The 13,907-nt window shown below is 47.7% G+C and overlaps 2 protein-coding genes across 2 annotated transcripts; one reads left to right on the forward strand and one right to left on the reverse strand.

Moving 5' to 3' along the window:
* Nucleotides 1–604: 604 nt before the first annotated feature.
* uqcc2 (ubiquinol-cytochrome c reductase complex assembly factor 2) lies at nucleotides 605–3,037 on the forward strand. Its single transcript, XM_088640649.1, has 4 exons — nucleotides 605–800; nucleotides 1,497–1,571; nucleotides 1,779–1,848; nucleotides 2,844–3,037. Exons 1-4 carry the CDS (start codon nucleotides 663–665, stop codon nucleotides 2,939–2,941), a joined length of 381 nt encoding a protein of 126 aa, XP_088496775.1. The 5' UTR covers nucleotides 605–662; the 3' UTR covers nucleotides 2,942–3,037.
* Nucleotides 3,038–4,073: 1,036 nt separating this feature from the next.
* tspo (translocator protein) lies at nucleotides 4,074–7,578 on the reverse strand. The gene is made up of 4 exons (XM_088640648.1): nucleotides 7,452–7,578; nucleotides 6,648–6,822; nucleotides 5,266–5,404; nucleotides 4,074–4,401 (listed from the first exon to the last, which is right to left on the reverse strand). Exons 2-4 carry the CDS (start codon nucleotides 6,818–6,820, stop codon nucleotides 4,231–4,233), a joined length of 483 nt encoding a protein of 160 aa, XP_088496774.1. The 5' UTR covers nucleotides 6,821–6,822; nucleotides 7,452–7,578; the 3' UTR covers nucleotides 4,074–4,230.
* Between the last annotated feature and the right edge of the window lie 6,329 nt (nucleotides 7,579–13,907).

Here is a 13,907-nt window from a genome sequence, read left to right on the forward strand (position 1 = left end):
CCTGTCTCCTCACTCCTCATTAGCTCTGGCAGTACTGGGCACAAAGCCCCACTCAGAACCTGAGGCAGACAGATCAAAATACGATACAGGTCAGAGGTGAGTGGACAGAGAGTGACCCTCAAAGAAAATACTGAACTTCAACCTGTACTCCAACAGTACTATACCACAGTGACATCTCATCTTTGGCATTCCGTTGAATATTTTTGATAGGCTAACATCTTTTTGATGATGGCGGTTTATCTCACCCAACTACTGAACACACACTGTTTAGCAGCTGTCACTGTTCACATACGGAACACTCGTTCACCGGTAAATAAGGTTTCCTACTAAAACCGCCAATTATTCGAGCCCTTGAAGACCAGGGGTTTTCAAACTAATTTCCGCAGCTCCGCGGAAAGCTAGATGTCTGTGTAAAACAATGTTTTTATTTTTTTATTTAAAGAATAACGTGAAATCAGCATAAAATCAGCTTAAAGCCCCCCGCGGACCACAGCTCTCTTGACACGTAAAGAGCCAGTGTTTCATAAGGCTCCACGGCCGAGACGTTGTTTTCTTTCTTCTTTTTTTTCAGCATGGAATAACATTACTTGTTCCAGTGTTTCATAAGCTCGCTGTTACCAAACAGCTCCCTCCCCCGGCCGCGCGTGTCCGTGACAGCGAACATGTCTGCTACTCGGTACCGCCGCTTCCTCCGGCTGTGTGAAGAGTGGCCGAAAGACGAGACCAAGAAGGGCCGGGACCTGGGCACCTTTCTGCGGCAGAAGGTGGCCCTGGCCTTCCGGGAGGGGGAAAGCACTCAGGTGAGCGGGCAAGGGAAGTGACCGAAGCTCCAGCGGCGTTATGCGAACAGTGAAGCGGGGGAGAGGAGGGTGTCAATCGTGCCGTAATCCTACAAATTGTAGGATTATTACGTGGTGAAGAGTGTCCGAACCTTCGTACACAGACCTAAACAGCAAGAACACTTATGACGGCGGTCTCCATTTCACTACGGTTTTAGTGTTTACCGCGACTTCTTTTAAGCCTAACTTCAAACGCATGCTATTTGTTTATACAGGCTAAACTGTTAAAGTGTGAGATTTCTTAGTCTGTGAAGTATACTATACTGAAAACTGTAAATGATTCGCCGGGTTTTCGTTAAAGCATTTGGAGGCTTTGGTGTGAAGTGCACTTGAAACGGAATTCAAATGAGATTCAATGGTCGACCTTTACAAACACAAACCTACAAATCAGTTGTGTATCTCATTTCTCTCCGCAGCAGATTCGTCATGTCGTAACTAGTTTCTCGTTCATATCTGCAGATTCGTCAGCGTTCGTGGACTCGTTCAATTAAATTTACATCAAGTAAATGTATAGGATGGGTATTAATCGTGGTCTGTGACATTACTGACGTTCAAAAAGAAGAAACAATAATATCCGATAGTTTAAATTCAGGTTTTTGTTATAGATTTTAAATTTCACAGTAATTGAATTAACTATGCTGGATTTCTTACTTTCAGATCGCAGATGCAGAGAAGTGTGATCAGATGTACGAGAGTTTAGCTCGTATCAATACTAATTTTTATAAACAGAAGGTAAGTAGCTTATAGTTTCCTGAACGTTGTCTAGAGAATTTAAACATTTTTTAAATATAAATAAAATGACAAATATTGAACCCATTCTCCACTTCAGTACTCGATAAATTATAGAGAAGTAAAACCTTACTTTATGATATCTTATATGTCTTTTTTATATCTCCGGTTTCCGGTTCACCTGGTAACCGGCGCTGCCTGGTCGCGCAGTTCCCTCGGGCGCAGGACACGAGCTTCACGGGCGTGACGGTGGAGGAGTGCAGGATGGTTCTGGCTACAGGTACGCGCGCCCTTGAGCCCCTCTGGTCTAGCCCTGCGGCACTGATAAACCGAGTCTCTGCGCTTGTACAAGACAGGCCCTACGTCGAACACTAAACACTTTTTTTAGTGTTTTGGGTGAATTGTGGTTGGTTACAATTGTTTCTTTACAGATGTACTACTACTACTGTTGTTCGTAGTCCAGATGTACGACACGCATCAGTGTTTTATTTACATTTTAGAACATAAACCAAGGTACAGAATTCAAAAACAGGAGTAATTTCTTCACACACTCATCTTTGCCAGCAGCCATATCACTCTGCAACTCACAACTGGCAGCCCACTGAAGCTAAGCAGGTGTGAGCCTGGTCAGTACCTGGATGGGAGACCTCCTGGGAAAAACTAAGGTTGCTGCTGGAAGAGGTGTTAGTGGCGCCAGCAGGGGGCCCTCACCCTGCAGTCCATGTGGGTCCTAATGCCCCAGTATAGTAGCGCCGTCCTTCGGATGAGATGTAAAACCGAGGTCCTGACTCTCTGTGGTCATTAAAAATCCCAGGGTGTTTCTCTAAAAGAGTAGGGGTTTAACTCTGGTGTCCTGGACAAATTTCCCATTGGTCCTTATCATGGCCTCCTAATAATCCCCATCTATGAATTGCCTTCATTACTCTGCTCTCCTCCCCACTGATAGCTGATGTGTGGTGAGCGTTCTGGCGCACTATGGCTGCCGTCGCATCATCCAGGTGGGGCTGCACACTGGTGGTGGTGGAGGGGAGTCCCATTACCTGTAAAGCGCTTTGAGTGGAGGGTCCAGAAAAGCGCTATATAAGTGTAAGCAATTATTATTATTATTATCTTGTAAAAGGTGACTTACTCAGACCCCTTTTAAAAAAACATGGGAAAGATTAGTCACAGAGCCTCCAGCCAGAGAGCGCTGTCCTCGCGTCCTTGCATCCTCAGTTCGTCTGAAGTGCGGAGGAATCCTGATTCTGGGCTGACAGATCTGTCCTCTCTCTGCAGACAGTTTGCAGCAAATGGAAGATGCAAAGAAAGGGATGTGGAAGAAATTAATGGCGCGCTTTTCCTCCAAGTCGCCAGAAGAGGGTGCAAAGGAGTAACCCCGACCTCACACAGCTCCTGTACATACTGTAGCGTGCGGATGAGTGTATACTGTAATGCCATTTTTTAAAAATTAAACATCACATTTAAATAAAGTATCACTAGTTTCTTTGCCCTACACTTAAGAATCAGTGTTTGATGTGTGTACTTGCAGCATAGTAGCAGAATGCCTTTGACCTTGGATGGAGTTTGGATTAAGTTTGTCCTGTGAATTAGACCAGGTATTTTAAACTAAATTGGACGCTCTGTGGTCCTGCTGGAGCCTGACACCCTTCACTTATCACATGTCTGGACCCCTGCTGGAGCTCCAGCACTGCTCTGTGCTGTCTGATAAGGAGCAGTAAATGGCAACAGCCCCTCCCTCTCTGAGGCAGGCTGATAAGAGCCCAGACTGCACCCCGCCCTTCCTCCAAGAGCCAACAGGCACAGCCAGGCACCCCACTTACCCTCTACGCAGTCGCACACTCCCCCACAGTGTCGACACGCCTGTCACTCGTGAGATCACGCAGGAGGCTGGGTCAGCGTGGTTCAGTCAGGTCCTGACCTCTCTGGCTTTTTGAGCGTGAAGTCACCCCCAGATTAAAGCCTGCAAATGGAGCTTCACGTCTTCCACTGGGTCAACTGTGAGGAACTGAGCTTGGTGGAATAAAGCTCACAGGACTTTCCAGGACCAGGGCTGCAGGTGTGATTGACTCTCAATGACCTCACGGACCCTGCTGTGGGTCAGCTGGGCCAAAGACGTGCGCTGGAGCGAGGTGGAAGAGACCGGATCAACTGCCCCCACTCAAGAGCACTGGGTCTCGGCTCCGGGCCAGCCTCCGTCCAGACTTTCTTTCCAGCCACAATCTAACAGTCTCGCCACACGCCCTGCTGTGTCACATGCCACACGCATCAGGTAAACCCAGCTGGAATGAAAGCCTGGACTGGAGCTTGTGGAAACGCTCCCAGGAGGCAACTCCCTCTGCCCCTGCGGCCGTTCGGCTGAAGACCACCACCGCTGAGCGAGCACCGCGGGATATAGGCGAGAGGTTTAAACCATCGTACACCTGTGAGAGCACACGGTTCCTGACAAAAGCTCAGACAGTTAAAACAACACATCAAGGACAGAAATACTCACTGACAAGACTAACATTAATCTCAAACTATTTTATTAACTCCAAAAGTACATACAAAATGAGAGAGGGAGAAGACGACCCTCTGTTGCCGCTGTGCAGCCCTGGCACAGGTGACGCAGGCACTTCCCAGAAGCCTCCTCCATCGCGCAGGGAGGGGCTCGGACACCCCTTTTTCAGTCCTGCTTGTCGGGGTTGTCCCTCCAGATGCAGTAGCTGAGGCCAGTGGCCAGGCAGAGCCACATGAGGTAGGGCACCATGAGCAACGCCGCCGTCTTGTTGACGGGGTACCAGGACAGCGCGGTGGCGCCCGCCGTGCCCGTCAGCAGCACGACCTCGATCAGGGCCTGCAGGGGAGACACATGGCACAGCGGCCGCTGACACAGCGCCCCTCTGCTCGGCCACTCGGAGCACGGGCGCAGCGGAGAAGAGGCAGGGCTCGGAAACATCGGCATTGTCGCGGAACTAACCCTGCCTGAGACAGGGGGATCGGCAAACTGCTCATAATAGTTTTTTTTAAAACACACAAATACACTAACATACTAACAGTATGCAAAAAAAAAAGCTGTGGGAAAAGGAGGTAAAATAAATACTACATAGATTTCAAATTCAGGAATATCAATGGTGCCCTTTAGGGGTTGACGATTAACCTACAAAGGGTGTTGTTTCCGTTTCATATGCTTTAGTGAATTTTATACAGAATATTTACGAAATGTTCATTTTCATGAAATAACGAGCTTGTATCTTTATGAGAAAAAAGGCACAGGAATAATTGTCCATGACTTTGTTGATGCTATGCTAAAGAATAAATCAATAGATCTTGAAAATATATCCAGTATACAGTATGTATATATATTTAACTTATAGTGTGTTCTGGGGCTGAAAAAAACGTCATTCCTGATTTAATGGACATTCTGCAATAACGGACTCCCCTTTCCCCACTGGTTAATTTATCCGAGGGCTGACAGTACAGGAAACAGAGAGACAAAAAGAGGAAGTGATAGAGGAGGAGATCTGGGGAAGACTGAGACAGAGAGGAACACGATCGGTGCTTGCCTTCTTCATAGAATCACACACGCCGATTCAGCACGACCTGCAGTTTTCAGTTTTTTCTATGTAATGCAGAAAACACACTCAAGACGAGCGAGGCACAAGAGTCACGGTATGGAGCTGCACTGCTATGGTCACTGTTAGTGGAAGCCATACTGTACCAGCTTCAGTTTGTGTGCCCCGAAGAAGATGGGCGTCCAGGCCCAGTTCAATGCGAGCTGTGCCCCATACAGGCCGAGCGGAACCAGAGCATCTTCTGTGAAGCCGCCCAGGTCTCGCCACACCAGGTAAGAGCCGTACCTGGGAGAGGGAGGGGAGTGGAGAGGAATACGGGAGGAAGACAGAAACAGATGTTGTTACATGAAGAGGTCGATCTTGGTACCATCTTTTGAAAAAAAGAGTTGCTCTGAGTGGAAAGGCAGCTGTGGGCTGATTCTGAACTCCTGCACCAGGCACCTCTCTGCTGAGGCACCCCCGCAGTACTCACCCTCAACCCTGTCCACACTGCAGTACTCTCCCCACGCCCCTGTGCAGGAGTCCACACTGCAGTAGTCAGTCCACGCCCCTGTGCAGGAGTCCACACCCCCGCAGTACTCACCCTCAACCCTGTCCACACTGCAGTACTCTCCCCTCGCCCCTGTGCAAGAGTCCACACTGCAGTACTCACCCCTCGCCCCTCTCCACACTGCAGTACTCACCCCTCGCCCCTGTCCACACTGCAGTACTCTCCCCACACCCCTGTCCACACTGCAGTACTCTCCCCTCGCCCCTGTCCACACTGCGGTACTCTCCCCACACCCCTGTCCACACTGCAGTACTCACCCCTCGCCCCTGTCCACACTGCAGTACTCTCCCCACACCCCTGTCCACACTGCAGTACTCTCCCCTCGCCCCTGTCCACACTGCGGTACTCTCCCCACACCCCTGTCCACACTGCAGTACTCTCCCCACACCCCTGTCCACACTGCGGTACTCACCCCTCGGCCTTGTCCACACTGCAGTACTCTCCCCTCGCCCCTGTCCACACTGCAGTACTCACCCCTCGCCCCTGTCCACACTGCAGTACTCTCCCCACACCCCTGTCCACACTGCAGTACTCTCCCCACACCCCTGTCCACACTGCAGTACTCTCCCCACACCCCTGTCCACACTGCAGTACTCTCCCCTCGCCCCTGTCCACACTGCAGTACTCACCCCTCGCCCCTGTCCACACTGCAGTACTCTCCCCACACCCCTGTCCACACTGCAGTACTCTCCCCACACCCCTGTCCACACTGCAGTACTCTCCCCACACCCCTGTCCACACTGCAGTACTCTCCCCTCGCCCCTGTCCACACTGCAGTACTCTCCCCTCGCCCCTGTGCAAGAGTCCACACTGCAGTACTCTCCCCTCACCCCTGTCCACACTGCAGTACTCTCCCCACACCCCTGTCCACACTGCAGTACTCTCCCCACACCCCTGTCCACACTGCGGTACTCTCCCCACACCCCTGTCCACACTGCGGTACTCTCCCCACACCCCTGTCCACACTGCAGTACTCACCCCATGCCCGTGTACAGCGCCGTCCACACCACAGGGAATGCCTTGTTTGGGGGGCGCCAGGACGGCTTTTTCAGAGTCTCGTACCAGGTGGGCACCGCTTTCCGGGTGAAAAGTGCGCCAACCAGACCCCCCAAATGGGGCAGGCCAGTGAACCCCAAAGCCTGTAACCACATGGCTAGGGGACAGTGACAGGGACAGAGAGGAGACCGGGTGTTATCACTCAGATCCATAACTGTGTGCTAACAAACTGGTACATAAACTAAGCACATTCAGTCAAAAGATTTATGGGAACAGTGTCAAATTAGCGGAAACTGCACTTTCGAACTGGCTTCACTACTGAAAACAAAACAACTCGTTTGTACTAGGAAAGATATGGAAAAATCCAGTTTTCACAGAATAATGACCCTCAAAGGCTCACAGTTACGGAGTATCTGCAAATTCACCTGCTGTTGATTTCAAGGCGCCGGAAACTAACGCCTGCGCTCATTCCCTTGGTTTGTTAAAAAAAGACAAAGGACAACTTCTGATGGTTTTAAGGTCATTATGCCTCATGGTGGCTTTGCTTAAGGAAAATTAAGATATTTGAACTCTGGCAGTCTGAACGCCCTCGCGAGACACTCACGTACACGCCCCTCGGGTGCCAGAGACACGACCCCGGTGTTTGGCACTGACACCAGACTACCAAAAACCGCACAAATAGTTACCGCACAGCGACAGCACAGCCACCCTGTTAGAGCAGTTTTCAGATCTTATGTACGAAACCCAGGGGTCTTACAGCGAGACGGCTGCCGAGATCAGTCTTACCTCCCGAGCAATGCAGCGCCGTACAGCTAACCACTGCTCCCTGTCCGTCTGTCCCAGCCTGCCCCGGGCTTGTGTAACAACATCCCGGACTGGGAGGGACCACAGCGCCGTCATTCTGGGGGCGGGGAGGGTTGCAGGAGTTACGAAAGGAGACACAAGGAGCAAACGTTTCTCTTTTTCCCGAAGACGACGCGGTTCGAAGTCCACACCGAAGGCGCGAGACCACGATTAAAGCTCGTTAATTGGTTACAGGAAGCAAGGCGCGTCGTGTCAGCACTAGCGTTCAAATATGTTTAAAAAACAGTCAAGCTAAAGACTGTGTTTATTCTTGCATCTTTAGTTTTAATGTAATTGCATGTAATATAGTATGACTCAACGCAGATACGAGTGTTTCGTAAAACGTATCAATTGTATAAACTGTTTTCCAACGCCCGCTTTATCACTGCAGTGAAAACTGGCTTCTGAGCACATGACCCACAGGAGCTCTGCAAACAGCACATTTAGCCACCAGAGGGCGCGCAATGCATTACAGGGGAGACGACCGTCTCCAATATCGTCTCTGCGTCTCCAATACTCTTCAAACCAGCGATTATTATTCTGAAGAGGTTTGTGGTTCTCGAGATCATCTAGTTTACTATGATTCAGTCCTTTATTAAACAACATTGCCACCTTGTGGTCAGGGATGGTCATTGCCCATCTTAAAACTTGGCAGTACAAAAACCTGATACTCGAACGATTTCTCCTTCCTAAACGGCATCCTAGTGCCGTGAATAAAAGAAAACGGCATTAAAATTTAACAGCACTAAAGAAAAACAAATGCATTTCCTGTAATTTTACAGCGTTATATCAACGTCAATACCACTTTCACGGGGAATGATCAAAATAAGAACTGACCTTTAGTAATGTTGTGGCCCGGCCCGGCCCGGGGGGAGGGTTCTTGTGTGTAGTGGTGGCGGCAGGGAGAAGCGTTGAGGTGATAAAATAACTACCTAACTGGTCTGTGCAAACAGACACAAAGAACTGAACACAACTACTAATAGTCGTTGTTGCTAATGCTATCGGTACCTTCAGGTGTCTCAATGACAGCATCCTTGTAGTGGTCCAGATCACCACCCGTGTCCGTTTCTTCTTCGCTCCTGGTTTTTACCACGAACCTTGCCAGAACCTTTCCAAAGACCCTTTAAGTGACACATTTGCAGCCCCTCCCCCCTCTTCTGCTTCCTTGTTCTTTTCTCGCACCCAGAAATCTGTCTTTAATCTGTCCGGCTAACTTTTTCCCCAAGATAGTTTAGTTATGCCGCACTAATTTATCTTGCAACTGAGGGCCAATGACGTTGTTAGTGCGGGACAGGCCTCCGGTTCTGAATAAAGCATCTGCTCTCCGACTAACTTTGGATTTCATCTCAAGTTACAATTAGAGTTTTGCGTGTCGCTTTATTAAAATATCTAAACATGTATGTATTTTCATTTTTATGCGTGTGTGAAGCGGGACTGGGGATTGGGGGGGCTGGGGTCAGCTCCCCAGCTGCAGACGGAGGCAGGAGCCTTGCACGGTGGGGAGTAAACCAGAGGGGGCAGTAAAAGACGGCTTCGGGCGTTAACAGGATTTTTACTGCTAGAACAGAATGTCACTCTTCCCACCAGGGGCGTAGTCACGGGTGGGCCCAGGCGCAGGCCCACACTGATTGATCCTACCGAGTCGGTCCAAAGTAATTTAAGATTTTTTTCCCCCTTGTTTGCGTTCCATGATTTGCTTTTCAATGCTACGTGTTTGATTGTTTTCATCGTATGCGATTTGCTTTTAGCTTGCCGTATCTTTTGTGACCACTAAGAAAATTATGTAAATATAGTGCGGCGGTGCATGCGTAGCCGTAGCCTAATTGTCTATCGCTGTCGTCAGACACTCGCCAGACTATCTAGCGCTAGGTTTTTATTTATTAGCCAACATGGCAAAACAAATGCATATATCTAGGTTTTTCAAAAAGCCGCCTGTAGATACTCAGACCAGTCCCGAAACAAATAAAGACACATGAGATGCTACAGGCATCTTGGGTTTTAGGGAGAACAGCCTGGCTTCCGTAATACAAGTGTTTCTGTAACGCAAGAGCACGCGTTTGCTTGTAGCAGCACGGTACATGCTCGGCCTGTAGGAGTTAAGCACGGAGAGGTTCTAAAATTTCTCCTGTAAACAAATGACAAGTTTTGGAATGCATGAATAACATTAAGATAATACTGACCGATAAATGCGAGTGTGCATTTTACAGATAACTAGATAGATAATACTTTATTAATCCCGTAGGGAAAAACGATTCCGATCGCGTCTAAATACCCTGCAGTTTACAGAGCTAAAATACTTCCAAAGTATGTATCTTGTTTCTTGTACACATATAGTGTAGAAATTAACAACCCAGGACGACGATGTGCCACTCGAACAAACTTAATTTTAACTCGTAACTCCGAACCCGTTAGCTCCTACATTCACATTAGCCTGTTACCCTGACAACCGTTATTCCCGCTCTGCCCTCCACCAATCAACATGCAGTTTCACTGCTGACGCACACACATATTACAGTATGTATTTGACGCTTTTATTAGCAGACAATTATTGCAATTAAAAGTACGATGAATTGGTTAGCACTGTATTGCGACTGTAACAATTCAGTGTTAAGTCTTGTGGGAAGTCAAATTAGGTGTCTTTTGGCATCGAAAATAGAATACTACTTTCGTGTGTTTCATACAAGTTTAAAAGCATCACGAAGTATCAAACATGATCTTCAGAACTTAATATTTAGTTTTTATTCTCAAGGCGCCTCACATGATATGACCCTTGGGGCGATGCATTTACTCCAGCCTCTGAAATCCAGAAGAACGTGCACGCACGTATGGTATGTTATGCTCAAGTCCACTGGATATTTAAAGTCAAGGTAAAGGCTTCGTGAAGTTGCGCCCCCCTACAGACAGCACAAACGATGAAACCCACCCCATTCGTTAGTGCTGCATTTGTGCCGCTTTCGTTCCCGAGATATAGCGCCTTGTTTTTCTGGTGATCACGTGACCATGCACGGTGACTTTGACCTCCAGTGACCCCGTCTGCCGAGTTCAAGCGCTCTGATACAGTTTAGCGCTTCAATATCAATATCCATAAACATATGAGCCTCCTGAGTTGTGAATAATACTAAGGCATGACGCATGCCAACACGTTAACCATCTATGACATAAACCCGTGGTTATAATGCAAGTAAAATCACCGTGATTGTAAGATCTTTGGGTTTTATTTTCTAAGGCACATGACACGCTGTTGTCCAACGCGTAACTGTGGGATACCATCGCGATAAGACCTCCACTGCATATCATGATAGGGACCCCATGTAAATCGCGGCAGTGTATATTGCGACTGGCGCCTTGCTTCCCTGCCAGCCTGGCACCGCTGTGGCAACAAAGGTCTCATATCAGGACATTATATACCCAGCTAGGACGTGTCGCGATATATGGACTCCATGTCGTGACATGGGGGGCGGAGCATTTTGTCAGAGTATGTCATATCGCAATTTAGGGGCTTCATGTCGTGACATGGGTGTAAAAGTCTTTGTCATATCGTGATATATGGACTCCATGTCGCGACATGGGGGGTGGGCGTTTTGGCTGGGCATGTCATATCGCGATATAGGGCCTTTCATGTCGTGACATGGGGGTGGGGATTTTGTCGGGGGTAGCCATATCGCAATATGCAGGCTCCATGTCGCGACATGGGGGCGGGGCGTTTTTTCGGGGTATGTCATATCGCAATATATGGACTTAATGTCGCGACAGTGATGCCCAGTCGCAATAGGTATTGCCATGTGACCGTGATGCGCGCACTCCTATCGTGACATGCTATCGGAATCGTGAACGCGCTGATAGCATGTCACACACATTCTTTGTGTGCTATTCAGTTTTGAACTCAGTGCGACTTCTCTTAGATTGATTAGTAATTGGAAACCAATGGATACTGTATATCCAGCGTGCTCATACAGCACACACGGTTAACCGGGGCTACAGTATTTGGACCAAGAAGAACATCCATCACCTATATATCTATGTATCTTGTTGTTTGTAAAGTTGCAGATTCAAGCGTTTTTGAACACGTGGCTCGACTGACGGGTTTAATCTTAACACGTCCCTTGGTGCGCGTGTTTATCTGAGAAGGGGACATTGAGAAACTGATCTCAATCTCTGATTTAAAAAAAAAAACACGCCACTACGAAGTATTAAGAATATGCAATTGTTTGCTAGTGTTCGCTTTTTGAGACTACACCCACAACTCAGATTAGGGTATGTGATATTCGTGACTAATTTAATTTTCCTGCTCACACAAACGCACAGAAGACACTGATATTAAATCCCGGCCCCCATCCGGGCAAACAGAGGAATACAATTGCAGAACTGTTATCCCGCACCGGTAACAGACGCCTGAACTCGGCAGACGGGGTCACTGGAGGTCAAAGTCACCGTGCATGGTCACGTGATCACCGGAAAACAAGGCGCTATATGTCGGGAACGAAAGCAGCACAAACGCAGCACTAACGAATGAGACCGGTTTGGTTTCCCTACGACATTGCAGGGGGGCTCAGTGCTCGTCACAACCCCGAAAAAACAGGGCGCTATATCTCGGAAACGAAAGCAGGACAAACGCTACTTTCAACGGCACAAACGTAGCACTAACGAATGAGGTCGGTGTTTCATCGTTTCTATTGTCTGTAGGGGAGCCAACTTCACGGAGCTCAAGGAAAACCCTACATGGTATTGTAACGCAACGGGGTTCTGGCGGGCGCCCTTGCCGCATTAGGTCGGCCCCCCACCGTCGGGGGCTCGAACCCGGGACACCCGCGTCACTCAACAGGGACCCAGCCCGGTGAGGCAAAGAGAGATCTCTCTACAGCTTACTAGCTGTAGTCCTGCTATCACAGGGAAGGGCGGCGACATCACCGCTCTGGCTCTTAACACACCCTGATGGCCGTATACGTTACAGTATTTTAAATACAGTATTTCGGACGGATTTTGAATCTTGCGTTTTGCGTTGTGTTCATTGTTTTTTGCAATAAAATATAAACTTACAGAGTAACTTGTAAAACTACTGAACAATCTAAAAGCAGGCATACGAAGCAAGCAACAAGTGAAAATGAGCTCTTGCAGCTTTTCTTTAGCTAAAGACAAACTCCTCATATGAGAGACCTTTGCAAACTAGCCGTCATTTGAACGGTAATTTGCCGACTCTCTAGACAGTAATTGTTGCTTAACCTGTGTGTGTGAGAGAGAGACGGTATGTATATATAAGGTTCCGCTCATTCTGCTGTTTGATTATACCGCTCGAGGATTGCATTGTAAATAAGAGGGGTGCCCCTGTGCTGCCAGGACGGTCAGTTAGAGCCCGGCTAACCTACTTTTGCACAGGCCCACCCAAAAATCAATTTCTGGCTACGCCCCTGCTTCCCACTCCACCCAAAATTAAAGAGATTCATTTTAAAATACTTAAAACATGTTCTAGGGAACTCCTGAGAAAAGGTTTAACTTTCATTGTAACACTTGAAACAAACTAACATTTTGTTTCTCACGTTTATCATCGGAGGGTGGAGCGGTGGCTCTGTGGCTCAGGATCTGCACCTGTGGCTGGAAGGTTCCGATTCAAATCCCACAGCCTGCAGAGGAATCCTACTCCATTGGGCCCCTGAGGAAGGCCCTTAACCCCAAATGCTACAGGGGTGCTGGCTGACCCCAAGCGTCCCTCTCCCCACCTGTGTGTCTGATGGAGAGCAAGCTGGGGTATGTGAAAAGAAATTCCTAATGCAAGAAATTGTATATGGCCAACAAAGTGATCTTATCTCTACACAGCAGCTTTCTGGCAGTCTGTCCTTGGTTAAATAATAGAATTTGTATTTAAGTTTTAATTATATATTGTTTAGGAGTTCTGAATAAAAACCAAGAAGTTCATTTAAAGTAAATGTCATTCTAATATTGGCTGAAGTTTACATACAGTACATAAGGGTAGAGTGCGTAAAAGTTCTTTGTGCTTCAAAAAAACTACAAATTTAAGATGTACATACATTCTTTTAAAAAACCTAAAAATCCCCTCAGCAAACCAGTTTACAGAAACCTCTTAGCACACAAGTACATTATTTAATGTGACCCCCTACTGTAATCTTTGTTAATAAGGTTCTGATAACTGATTTGTTGTTCTGCTTTGTTCACTTGATGTTGTATTTGTATTTACATGTTGCAATATCTACATGTATATGACCTTGGAAGTTGTATTTTTTGCATAATTTCTTTTTAAAAGCTTCCAGTTTTTCAGGAAGTGTTATCATGGAGGATGACAAATCAGAGTAGCAGAAGTTAAGGAGGCAGTGCACTGTGGTTATCCCTCAACCACTCAGTTGAGAAACTAAAAAATCCCACCCTCTACAAAAGATTGAGTTACAA

The sequence above is a fragment of the Lepisosteus platostomus genome, chromosome 7, assembly GCF_059453375.1.
Source record: "Lepisosteus platostomus isolate fLepPlt1 chromosome 7, fLepPlt1.hap1, whole genome shotgun sequence".
NCBI classification, from domain to species: domain Eukaryota; kingdom Metazoa; phylum Chordata; class Actinopteri; order Semionotiformes; family Lepisosteidae; genus Lepisosteus; species Lepisosteus platostomus.

Coding starts and splice junctions, on each gene's coding strand:
- tspo (XM_088640648.1), bottom strand. CDS start 6,820: ATGTGGTTACAGGCTTTGGGGTTCACTGGCCTGCCCCATTTGGGGGGT. Junction 5,405..6,647: donor GCGCTGTACACGGGCATGGG/GTGAGTACTGCA, acceptor TCCCTCTCCCAG/GTACGGCTCTTACCTGGTGT. Junction 4,402..5,265: donor GGGCACACAAACTGAAGCTG/GTACAGTATGGC, acceptor TCTCCCCTGCAG/GCCCTGATCGAGGTCGTGCT.
- uqcc2 (XM_088640649.1), top strand. CDS start 663: ATGTCTGCTACTCGGTACCGCCGCTTCCTCCGGCTGTGTGAAGAGTGG. Junction 1,572..1,778: donor CTAATTTTTATAAACAGAAG/GTAAGTAGCTTA, acceptor CTGGTCGCGCAG/TTCCCTCGGGCGCAGGACAC. Junction 1,849..2,843: donor CAGGATGGTTCTGGCTACAG/GTACGCGCGCCC, acceptor CTCTCTCTGCAG/ACAGTTTGCAGCAAATGGAA.